This window comes from Hylobates moloch, unplaced genomic scaffold (genome assembly GCF_009828535.3).
Source record: "Hylobates moloch isolate HMO894 unplaced genomic scaffold, HMol_V3 SCAFFOLD_5, whole genome shotgun sequence".
Taxonomy (NCBI): Eukaryota; Metazoa; Chordata; class Mammalia; order Primates; family Hylobatidae; genus Hylobates; species Hylobates moloch.
The window spans coordinates 13,859,275-13,872,713 of NW_026652280.1; the positions used below are offsets into that span (position 1 = coordinate 13,859,275).

The 13,439-nt window shown below is 37.3% G+C and overlaps 1 protein-coding gene across 3 annotated transcripts in view; it reads right to left on the reverse strand.

Moving 5' to 3' along the window:
* CDH7 (cadherin 7) overlaps positions 1 to 13,439 on the reverse strand; it is a 128,458-nt gene that overhangs the window by 68,960 nt on the left and 46,059 nt on the right. For all 3 annotated transcript variants that reach the window (XM_032152087.2, XM_032152088.2, XM_058438275.1), the window contains exon 3: positions 2,467 to 2,761. In XM_032152087.2, coding sequence (XP_032007978.1) covers positions 2,467 to 2,761 — 295 coding nt within the window. The remainder of the gene's footprint in view (positions 1 to 2,466; positions 2,762 to 13,439) is intronic.

The window sequence follows — 13,439 nt, forward strand, 5'->3', positions numbered from 1 at the left end:
TATAGTGTTTGATAAACTGTAAGTCCATACAACATATGTTATGTAGTTTAGGTATTCCATGTTCTATGTTCCAATTTTTATATTAAGTTAATGGTCGGAATTGGTGTCAAGTACACCCTGAAGACATCAGAAAATAATTCTCTAAGAAAATTCCAAACCCATTTGAATCAGCCAAGTATATAACTTAAATATAAATTATTTAAGCACTGTGATATGGGCCAGGTACACACCTGTAATCCCAGCACTTTGGGAGGCTGAGTCGGGCAGATCAAAAGGTCAAGAGATCGAGACCATCCTGGCCAACATGGTGAAACCCCGTTTCTACTAAAAATACAAAAATTAGCTGGGAGTGGTGGTGCACACCTGTAGTCCCAGCTACTCGGGAGGCTGAGGCAGGAGAATTGCTTGAACCCGGGAGGTGGAGGTTGCAGTAGGCCAAGATTACACCACTGCACTCTAGCCTGTCAACAGAGCGAGACTCCATCTCAAAAAAAAAAAAAAAAGAAAAGAAATAAAAAGGTACTGTGATATGAAACAGCATGACTATTGTGCACACTTAAATAACATAATTTATTTAACTTATACATTATTCAAGTGTGCATAATAGTCATGCTGTTTCGTGTCAGAGTACCATCAAAATCAAAACAACAGTGCACTACTAGCTTCTAAATCAAAAAGTTCACATATCTATATTCTATGTAGGAAAGGAAAACCTTAGCAAGCCAATGAAGAACAACCAAAATGTCCATGATATCTAGGAGTATGCAGTTGAATTGAATTGCTCAAACACATCTCAAAAATTCCTGTTTTACTAAACATTACTAATCTGGGGAGGAAAATGTGCCCTTTCTTTTTTCTAAAACCCCCAAAATCTTGTAACAGTTACTGTTGCTGCTGCTCTTGTTGGTAAGCAAGAGCAGCAGGAAGCACTTGGAAGGTGTGGACGGTAGTGAGGAAGTGTGAATACACCTGTTTGGTCACAGAAATGCTAGCAGTGCTTACATACGTGCTAATTATAGTAAGATCATGCCACTGTGGTTCAAATTCTTCCTGGCCACAAGCATTGATTCTTCTGTCTCCTTGTCATTTGGTATTTCTCTAGCAGCTAGAGCCATAGGTGGTGACCCAAATAATTTCCCCTCTCTCTTCTAATAGGAACAGAAATTTAGGGCCACTAAACTGTGATCCCCTTAAGAGCACACATGATATACATCTTTGCAACCCCACTCCTCAGTGTCGTAGGTATGTTGATTGCATGATTGGATGAATGAAATGACCTTTTTTTTTTTTTAATAAATCACATTGGTTAAAATACCCATGTGATAAAATACAAGTTCCATTATCATTTTAAATAAACTTCCTATTTCAATATTAAAAACAGCAGGAAATAAATATACAATAATCAACCCATCTCTCATCCAGTCTAATACCTTTTTTTTAATAAGATTTCCTACACTTAAATTACATACTGGCCGTAAACTATTCCAAAAGTACTTGAATAAATGAAATTTAAAAGAGAATTTCTATTATTCGATATAAATAAACACTAGAAATGCTTTACTAGGTATCTTTCTAGTAATGGTGCAATGACAAAAGGCCTTGAATAAAAAAGCCTTCATTTTTTAAATACATATCTCCAAATGGGTATCTCCTTATCATTGTTATAAATTCACTATAAATTTTCATGCATTTAAGTTTTTGGAGAAATTTTTTAAAATTAGCGGTGGCATGGACACATGGCAGGGAACCACACACACTGGGGCCTGTTGGAGGGTTGGGGGTAGGAGGAAGAGCATCAGGAAGAGTAGCTTAGTGATGCTGGGCTTAATACTTAGGCGATGGGATAATCTATGCAGCAAACCACCACGGCACATGTTTACCTATCTAACCTGCACATCCTGCACATGTATCCCTAAACTTAAAATTTTAAAATAATCAGTGGTGGCATGTGGATGGCCATTTGTAGGTTCAAGCATACTCATTACAATTAAACAGATCAGCCAATCCAAATATTAGCCTGGCTAGCCATTGATGGCCTTCTTGATACATTGGCCATAGAGAGATGTTCAGAACAATGAATCAATATGTTAATATCACGGAAAGAAAAGTAAAAGATCATCACTGGCCTGTGTCTGGAATAATTCTGTTTGTTAACTTCTGAAGCATCTCTGTAATCATTTAAAAATATAAATAAATATCAAGTTGAAAAAATGTAAGATTAATTTCCTGAAAACACTGAAATGCTGTATAAAAACAATTTCCTAATTTTCCATACAAATAAATTAATAAGTTAAGTTAATGGATACTGGCCACCAACATGACTCAAATGTTCCCCTTACCCTAACTGACAATTAATACACACATACTATTATGTTTTTTTTTTCAGTACTTAATGACGATTTAATTTTAAATACAAATCTCCTCAAATCAGCCACAAGCTACAAAAGCAGAGTGTTCTTTACTTACCCACGGGAGACATTTCAGGAACTCCTGCCGTGTATGGGCCATCCAAAAATTTGGGTTCATTGTCATTGATATCTTGAATTTTGATGACAAACTCTGACTCGGGCTCCACAGGTTTGTTGGTGAGCCTGTCCAGTGCTTGAGCTCGGAGCGTGTAGTAGGCCTGCTCCTCACGATCCAGTCTCTTGGTGGCATGAATATCCCCAGTGTTCTCATCAATAATGAAAATGGAACTTGCCCCTTCGCCTGACAAGATGTATTTGATGGAACCATCTCCTTTATCAACATCAGAGTGAAGCTGGTGAAAAATTCATGTGAGATGAGATTAACTTACAAGAGAGTCAGCGATATGGAGATATGTAACAATAATTCTTATGTCAGGCAGGAGTACATGAAATTTTATTGTTCTTGGAAAGATAAGCCGAACGCTTATTGTGCACAGCAGAAAGGCTATTAGAATGTGTCAGCTTGTACACGTGAGCAAGACAATTTCATTTCTTCCTGTAAACAGCCTCATTTCCAAAGGCATTTTATATCAGTCCCAAAGTTGGGAACTGGTTGTAGTGTTATTTTGTGTTTGATCTGTCCTTGCCAGTTTTAGCCATCTTCTTTGAACACAGCAGGCATTGAGTAAACATGTATAATTGGTTGATTTGATCTACTCCAAGCAAAGAAACTTTCTATAGAACATTTGTAAATCTAGTTCCAATATACCATTTAATATGCTTAGAAACTCCCATATTATTTAAGGGTGCCCTTCTCTCCCTCTTCCCTGCCCTGTCCCCACTTAACACTCTGTGATCAACGAGTATGGCTGGATGTCCAGTCTCTAAATTTGTCTCCAAATCCTGTTCTGTATTTTAAAAATTGCAGCTGAAACAAAATGACACTGCTCTCTCAAGTAGGAATTTTAAATCAATACATGCATGGGACTCCAACTAAAACCTTTCTTGACACACCAAGAACCGCATTAGATTTGCATGATTAAGCACAGCATCAGCAGCAGGGCAGCACCTCCCGATTTGCATTTCACATCTGGAACTCTCCCTTCTGTATGTCAGAACGTAATGTTGAACAGGGGAACCTCAGGAAACTCAGACGTAATTACACATTTCCCTGAACTTCATAACCTGAGAAACGCGCTACTCCATCTGTCATTTCAACAATCTTTCACCCTCTATAACTGCCATCATTCTGGACTTTGGTTAATATGAATGTAAAAACCCAATTTACCAAATAATGAAGCTTTTCACTGCCCTTAAGAACTACGTTTGCATTTTTTAAAAGACAAGGTGCTAAAGATTTATAAAATATGAAAAAAAAAAAACACCAAGAAAAGTATGGACACAGTACATTTTCATCCTTTCCTGTAGCTGTTGAGGACATAGCTTTTTGTACCTTGAATTTCTGTAAGTGATTCTTTCCCTGCACTGTAAAGGCTGTGTTTACCCTCTGCTTCCAAGTACTTGAATACCTGATTTATCTTTTGGTTTCTGTAGGACTAAATAATACAAAAAGTAAATTTCTGGCACAAGTTATAATTTAACTTTTTTCAGTGTGAATTATCTAGTGGATCCTAAGCCATATGTTTATTCAGTGTAGGGAAAAGGTGTGTTCTTCAACTATTGTGAATTATTTAACTGTTTTAAGTCATTTTTAGGGTTACTATTATATATGTATCTCCCTCTAACTTATAATACAAAGGGTGAAATATGAGAATTATTACAGTTTTAATTATTAAGAACTTCCTAGATGTCAGTCACAATTTAATTCTTAAAAAGATTTAAAACTATGCATTATTTACCACCTTGGCCCTACCAGACATCCACAGGGCACAATCATCTAAGTCCATAAAATAAAAAACTTCAGGCTGGGTGTGGTGGCTCATGCCTGGAATCCCAGTACTTTGGGAGGCCAAGGCGAGCAGATCACGTGAGGTCAGGAGTTCGAGACCAGCCTGACCAACATGGAGAAACCCCGTCTCTATTAAAAATACAAAATTAGCTGGGCATGGTGGTGCATGCCTGCAATGCCTGAATGAATTACTACGTAATAATGTTTTACCCATGTAACAAACCTTAATCCTACTAACAAATGAGGAAACTGAGGTCGAGAAAGGCTAAGAACTCTGCCTGAAGTGGCCTGGCCAACTCTCTGACAGATCCAGGATTAGGAAAACTGGCAGGCTGGTCTAAAGCCCACATCCCCACTCCCTATAATGAGATCCAGGCTCCAGGATAGGAACTGCTGCGCTGTGTGCTAGGAGGGGAACTTGAGGAAAGAAGGGAATATGCAACCAATCCCACCTGATCACCCCCCAAATCTTCAAGAAGCTCAGTGCTTCTAGTGGTTTCCATGTGTGCATTTTATGACTTATGAGAAGGGTCCCTTCTTGCCATTACATAACAGTAAACTCCACCACACTCAGCAGAACATAGCAAAAAACTTGACTCCCAAGACAAATGCAGATGATGGATGAAAATAAGTTGTTTTTACGCTTCCAGTCCCTGGGCCGCTTAAACACTCAGTGCTGCTCTCCTAATGCTCCCTCACCCTCATCTGTGCTCCTATGAGGCGGCACTTGGTGGCAACTTATCTACACGTTACTGCTGACAGTGGCGTGCAATGTTAGAAGAACATCCAGAAGACCACAAGAAATATCAATTATATACATGGGTCATGTCTTTAATCAAAGCTTTTTTACAGTGAAATCACATTAATGACTTTCATTTATAGAACAAGCCCTTAAGATTCATTTACCTAATTCCCACCAACTGATCACTGTTTTCGTGGCATGGTGCTACAATGTCCCTGTGGTATTCCAAGTATGAGAAACAAAATAAATTTATTTTCAAGAAAAATCACACAGTAAGCCCTGACTGTGAACTTCAACCTGAGCTCTGATGCTGCGTTTTATTAAACATTACGGGGTTGTCAGTTGTTCTCCATTACTGACAGCAATAAGAACTTAAAAGTAGAAGTTTCACACTGCTTGCTTCTCCAATCATTCAACAATCAAATTCTTTCTCTTCTATTACCTACCCATGCCCCAGCCGTGCCCCACCCCACCCCACGCACACATCCTGTTTCAGAAGTCCTAAACTTTGCTATTCTTCCCATCGCTGACAATTTTCTCCCAGCTGGTACCATCACTAGGCTTCTAACCATTGCCAAAATTCACAAGCAGAAAATTGCTTAGAGTCTAAACTCAGTGTCTTTGCAAAATTACTGTAAGCATCTGTGGTTAAAATTGACCAACTTTGAATTGTTAAAATGGGTACACAATTATCTGAGGCATTCAGACATTTAATCTGTGAGACTTTGTGCATTATACTAATCCTAATAGGTGGAGTGAAATCCACACTCTTAGTAAAACACTCCTCTCTCCTTGATGAAAAAGAATGCTCACCAAAGAAGAGAAATGTTGCCAAGTGTAGAAATAGCAAATCACGTTCTTAAGTTGACAAGTGTCTACGTAGGCATGTGCACACTCACGGACCCACACACACACACACGGACACCTTTGAGAATAACTATTACAACCTGAACAGAAGAATGTTACTCTCTACTGTGAAAACCTTTAACCAAGAAAAAAACAAACTATGATCCTATGAAATGGTAATAAGTACATAAACAAAATAAAAAACGCAACCAAAGACAAGTATTTGTGCTCTATTTGAGGGCAGAATAGGAATCATCTAGGTCTATTCTACTCACAGATACCCTTGCAAATGTGAACCTGAGATTAGCCTAAATGATAACCAAAAAAAATCTCTATTAATAAGCAGACAAAACTTACTTTTACTGCCTGGTTTCCTAAATCCTTTTCAAAGTATTTGTTTTGACTTCAAAGTAACTATTTAAAGATTTTTTTTTTAAATGAGCACAAAAAGTGAGAGGCATAGAACCCTTAGTTGAATCTAGCTTATGATAAGGCAAAAAGTAAGCTGAGGAGGAGGGACAATTATGTAAATCTTGTGTCATTATGTCAGCATCATGTATTAATATGTAAGAAATATCAATCAGACTCTCATAAACTACATAGACCATGAATGCAAATCACATTTTACATGTACCCTAAAATAAATTTCTGAATAATCCATTAACGTTCCATCAGGCCCTGCTTGATAGAGCACCCTCCACCATGCATCTATTATATCTGAGCCCTTTTTCATTCATTCTGAACTATAATCCTAGTTCAGAATCTTCTAACCTTTCACTTGGGCTATTGCAAAACACCTCAATTTTTTTTTTTTAATTTTAATAACTCACATTGTCTAGGCTGTCATAATCAAATTATTTCCTCTAAAACATAAATTATATCACACTCCTCATTAAATATGTTTTTGTCCACAAGAGTATCTTTATTGATAAGTGCTGAAAGATAACACTGAGATACCATAATATCTCATATTTGCACAACAATGTTAGCTCTGAAGGACTTTCATGGTGGATCAGCCCCTGGGCATGGCCCGGAGCTTCCCTATGGTCCAGCCAATTGTGGCTGATAATTCCAGGAAGCATCTATTGCTATGTTTATGCTCATTTTAGAGCCCATGGAAAGTACGTCTTTGCTGAGAATTCAACTCTTTTGAAGTTATTTCAAAGTGAATGGCACAGTTACTTGGCTGACTCTTGATCCTCCTTCTTTGGCCTTTTCAGCATGCTCACCAAATATATTTAATTGCTTCCCATGGTCTATGGATTTAACCGAAAATTCTAGGCATGAGTCCCAATCTGACTCCGTACTATCTCCCAGGCCTCTTTTTCCCACATCTCACAGTGTGGTCTACGGTCCAAGCATGCTGGACTAGTTCTCACTGCCTGAGCATAGCAAGCATTTCCATGCTTCCCAACACACCCACTCAGAGACATCCAATTCAGCTCGATGCAAGTTCCCTTTTCCTGAAGTCTTACAACTGTCCTGTTTATTTTCCATAGTTTCTTGTTTCAATTTCTATGACAGAATTCATTTAATTCTGCTTTATATTGAAAATCCAGTTATTTTTATATCCAACTTTAATTTATAAACTCCTTAAGAACTAAGTTCTTTTTATTTCTATGTTCTACATTCTTAATAGAGTCTGTTGTATTAAATTTGGTAAATTTATAATCCACTTTGTAAAATAGCAGTATTTGTTTTATTTCAATTTCTGTCCATTTAAGTTTTAATAGCTTTTTAAAGAAAAAAATAAAACAAAACAGAAAACATCCTGTACCTCTGGTTAGTTCTCCATAATCCTCTGAACCACTTAGATGGAGTTCACACGCCTTGCTTTGTTGCTCATGGTAACACTTAGTGTGTGATTTTGTACTTTCACACTTACATGTTTATGTTCCCCAGGAGACAGAGCCCTGGTAGAAACAGGCGTCTTTCTTATTCCTGTTTCCTCAGCTTTTATACACTAGTTCTCTCTCCCTTTTTCTCTCTCTCACATAAATACACACACACACACACACACACACGTGTGTTAAGGGAGGGTTGAAACCTGCTTGCATGTCCTTGGGTGCCAGAATCTCCATTGCCTTCATTAAATTTTTATCCACCTTATTTTTAAATTTAAGATCGTAGAGCCCAAAACTAAAAGAGCAACGCACTGCTGTTCTGGTGATCTTTTTACATCTGTGTAACCAGATTAAGCATGATATGAACTACCTGGTCTACCACTTTCAATCCATCTGCTTAAATAAAAGTCTAAAAATGGAAAATGTCCTCAATTTAGGAGATAAAGGTAAAAGAAAATCAATGCAGTATATTAATCAACTTTTCTTTCCTCTAGTACTTCTTAAACTCTGCTTATTTGATCTTGCTGATGATCTTGTCTTTACTACCTAAAGCTTAACCCTGTAAAATGGAGATAAATACATTCACACTTGAACTTGCATAACCGTGACCACTACTTGAGATGATACAGTGGAATAGGATTCATAAAGGTAAATTATTATAATGTTAGAGTTGCACTTTCTGATGTCTTTGCCTTTGAAAAAAATACTAAATTTTCATGCCACAAAAAGACTATCTATAAACATAAGGTGAAATTTTATGAAAGAGATAATACGTATTGTGAAAGCTTTAACATTAATAATGAAACTAGGAACTAAAGCCTCTGTGATGCTCACTGACTTACTGGCAATAAGGATGACAATAATTGCAGCTTTGTATTAAATTTTTCCTTATAATGAGCGTTGGAGTAAGAAAAATACACTGTAATATAAATAAAACTTTTATTGCTATTGCATTTGTGTCAAAAAATGAAGTAATGATGGCAAAGTAAAAAGTGTTTTTTTTTTTGTTTTTTTTTTTACCACTGATTTACTTATTATAGATTCCTCACTTTTAAAGAATAAAAGTGTATTCCAGATTATCGGAACCCATACAGGGTAATTTTATTAAAATTTTACAAGGTTCAAATTATAAGTATAGAAGGTACATTTAAACAACGATTGGAAGAAGTAAAACTGCCTGAATATACATATTATAAACAAGTTTTCTTTTCTATTGTCTTTTAATAAATATTTTCCACATACCACTGTATATATTGCAATTATCAAGCTGTTGAAGAAATGTTACAGATGAAAACAAATGTATGAGTCATTTCTTTCTGGTTGAAGTATTCCTAATTTATAATTATTACTGTGGTTCAAGGTAATGGAACACAATTTACTTATAAAGCATCTCTAATGAAGACGTGTGGTTTAAGAAGATATTAATTGTTTTACAAACAGGAATAAAGGAAAGAGATATAATTCAGGAAGTGCATAGATAATGGTAATATTGCCCTAAACATCATTTCTTTTATTAAGTAACAAACGAAAAGAAAAAAATACTACTCATATTGTTTTTATTCTCAGAAAAATTTTTGTTCGCAGTAATTCACTTGTGACAAACAGCCATTCTAGGGGGTCATGGTCCATTTTCTTAGAAGCAGAATGGCCCAATTGGAAGGCCAATGCAAAGAAGCCCCAGGTGTGGCTAGTGAGTCTCCATTCTGCTCCATGTTGTGCTGTCTTGATGGTGCTTGGGTCTCAGTTTATTCATCTGTTATAGATCCATATCTGTAAATGTACAATTGGCTTTGAATGTTGAAGTGAGGATAAAATAAAGAGATGCATTTGGAAGTAATTTTGTAAAATGAAATTTTCCATCCATATTATTTCCATATAGTGGTATAATATAATTATCTGCATTCCTTATGGAAAACAGTCCTGCTTTGGAATGAAAAGGTCATAGATCTGTGCCTATGACATGGTTACTTAGAGCTTCATGTTCACAGACACAGCTTTTTCATCAGGGACGAAGAGACAGCAACCCAAAAAAGCATTCTTTATTCCACACAGCTACATTCACTTCCCTAAAGAAAACCCCACTCATCCTACCTCTGATTGCTGTTTCCAGGCCAGATCCACAACTCTCACACAACTTAAGAAATCCGCCTACAGTCGAATTCTTAATGATCAAAATTGAAGCTGAGGCTTCATCCTCGCTTAGTGTAATTCTGAATGCTTCATGTTCTCTACTTGAGGGCTCGCCAGATAGGAGAGTACCTTGCTCTCTTAGTTGTAAACTCCATGAAATAGGCCAGAAGCACTTAAAAGCAACCCCTGGAGAGGCTAAGCTTTTTATCAAAAGAAGAACTTTTAATTTTACTTTTTAAAATGAGGCTGGTTGAGCAGAAAACGTATATAACCAAGGCAAAAGTATCACCACTCAAAGTGAGGTATCTGTTTTTCTGAATTAAGATAAAAACAGAATTTGAGAGGAATGGCTTAGCAACTGTTATCATCAGCTCCCCAAATAATTTCATGTCTGTTGAACCCAAATACAATAATAAAAATAATGGGAACTAATTTTTTCATCTAAAAAATTTATTTTTATTGCATTTTACAAAACTAGCATCCAGTGACAATAGTATAGTGTGTTCTTAAAAAAAAAAAATATGTGCACAAAAACACAACCAACAACAAAACACCCCTTGGCCTTTCATCACAGATCCACTGAGAAGCACTGGGCCCATGAATAAAAACCTTACATGAAAACTCTTTGAATGCTTCTAGGCAAAAGTCCATCTAACACTTCTTCCCTGTCATAACATTAGAGATAACTGGAAGAAACTCACTACAATGAAGGCAGAGCAATCTGAGAGCTCATCTTTAAGACTTGCACAAATGTTTTGTACCTGGCATTTTGGAGAAGGTATGCACGTATGTGTTGCAGACGCCAATGGCATAAGGTGTCTGCAAAGTATTTCTTGGAGTTGTCTGCACTACACTGCTTTGTCCATTAGAAAATACCAACAATAACAGCTAAAGCAATGGAAATAAAAATTTTAGAGTCTGCATTTGGTTGAGGGGAGAAACTGTCAACACCTGTATAATCTAAAGAGAGAATTTTTTAAAGTATCTTTTCAATTCCAATATAAGAATAATATTTGTTCAATGTGGCCTAATGGAAGCCAATGCTAGAAAAAGATACGGACAAACACAGAATGTCAGAGATAACACAGAACAAGGGGGGCAAACTGAAAAAGGAACTAGCCAAGAAGAGGACAGATGGTGACTTAGCCATTCAACTCTTAAACTTACTAACTAGATCTTGGTAAGGAGGCTCTGTTTACTCTAAATCCATCAAAAGTGCGCATATACATTGCTATTCGGTAATATTTAGAAAAGTTGGTCTCAATGATTCTCTCTTGGGTGTTTAGTATTTGTCTAGTTCATCCTTTCTAGCATCTTTGTAAAAATTACAGATTAAAAGTGTCCCTTTAGCTGTTATTTGAAGTACCACGTTAAAACTAGTACCATCTAGTGCACAGTAGCTATTATGTGGACTAGATGGATACAATTTGCATTATCCCGATGCCTAAACTAGATTGTCCTGATAAATTGAATCTAGCCTGTTTGTTTCTTCATCTGCACACTCAACATATAGTAATCACCTATTAAAAATAACTGTGGACTATCTACTATATGCCTGGCTTATTGGGGCTTGTGGATGAAAACCAGAAGGGGTAATAAGAGGGAGCCTAAAGTCTTGAATCAAGTAGCCCCTGCCTTCATGAGTTTACAGTGGGGTATGCTGTCAGTGTAGAAAGTTGAACAAATAACTGTAATTTTGGTGATCACACAAAAGCACTCAAAGAACACCAAGAAATCATATGGCAGGAAAACCAAGCTGAGCCCAGGGTTCAGGGAAGCGCTTTTTAAAGAAATGATATTTAAGTTGGGACAAAAAGGATGCTCCTAAGAGTTAGTTTCACAATGAAAGGAGGAACCTGATTTCCAGGAATAGACTTGACTAGAAGATGAAATCAATTCCTTTCTAAGGATACCCTGACTGAGTAACACACAGAATCCACCAAGGTATAATGCAGAATAATTAATTTTGGCATGAGATCTATAAAAAGAGGCCTTATCACATACATATATTATAACCGATATTCTGTAAACATCTATTTAAATAATTCAAAAAAAATTAAACAGTATAGAATAATTTATTCATCTTCTCCTATTTTGCTAATCACTTTATTATTTTGTGAAATTTAGTATGTGGGTTTCTAGTTTCTAACATCAAGTGGGATGTTGGTTGAAATGCAAATTTTTGAGCTCTGCCTGAGGTCTACAGAACTAGAATCTCTTTGATTTGGGACCAGAAATCTATTTTCAACCAGCACTCCAGGTCAGAAACACCACCAGCACACAAAGCATTTTTTATCAATAATATTGGTGCTGTAAATACTTAATTACTTTTAAGTATATTGAATTTAAAATGTCTTCTAGAGTTGGCTGGCCACGATGGCTGATGGCTATACTCCCACCACTCTGGGAGGCTGAGGCAGGCGGATCACAAGGTCAGGAGATCGAGACCATCCTGGCTAACATGGTGAAACCTCGTCTCTACTAAAAATACAAAAAATAAGCTGGGCAAGGTGGCACGCACCTGTAGTCCCAGCTACTCGGGAGGCTGAGGCAGGAGAATCACTTGAACCTGGGAGATGGAGGTTGCAGTGAGCCGAGATCGCACCACTTCACTCCAGCCTGGGAGACAGAATGAGACTTCGTCTCAAAAAAATAAAAAATAAAAATAAAATGTCTTCTAGAGTTGTTACACAAAATTTAATCTGTTTTGATTTGTTTTATATATTTTACTCTAAAGGGAACTGTCCCTTCTCTAACTAAAAATAGTACAGAAGAAAAAGTATGCAGTGTATATTTATGTACCCATAAAATAGCATATGTTGATATATTTTTTAAAGTGGTCATAATTAAATTCTAAGTCACACGAAAACTATTTCAATCATTCATGAGAGAGAGAGGGCAAACAATTTCCTTTTTGCCATAGTTCACGTTTCAGGGAAACCCAAAAGAATGAGAAGCTAATTTGGGGAGTATTCACTGTGGTATGTCACACAGCTTCTGGGGGTAAGTAGAACATTGAAGACCAAGAACCAAAGGATCAGAGTAGGATTGTCCCTTTTTTTTTTTTTTTTTTTTGACACAGAGTGTGGCTCTGTTGCCCAGGCTGGAGTGCAGTGGCAAGATCTTGGCTCACTGCAAGCTCTGCCTCCTGGGTTCACGCCATTCTCCTGCCTCAGCCTCCCGAGTAGCTGTGACTACAGGCACCCGCCACCATGCCTGGCTAATTTTTGTGTTTTTAGTAGAGACGGGGTTTCACCTCATTAGCCAGGATGTTCTCAACGTCCTGACCTCATGATCCACCGGCCTCACCCTCCCAAAGTGCTGGGATTACAGGCTTGAGCCACCACGCCCAGCCAGGATTGTCCTTCTTACCTCACCCCTATTGACTCACTGGGGGTTGATGTGTGCTTCTCTTTCCTACAGCAGGGTGACCCTACCAGATTCACAAGGTATGTCTGCCCCATTCTCTTGGGACTCCTGGCACCAAGGGACCAGTAGATTAGGACAGGTGTCACAATCCTCGTAGGTGTAACATATCTTGATCATCAGGAGGAGGTGGG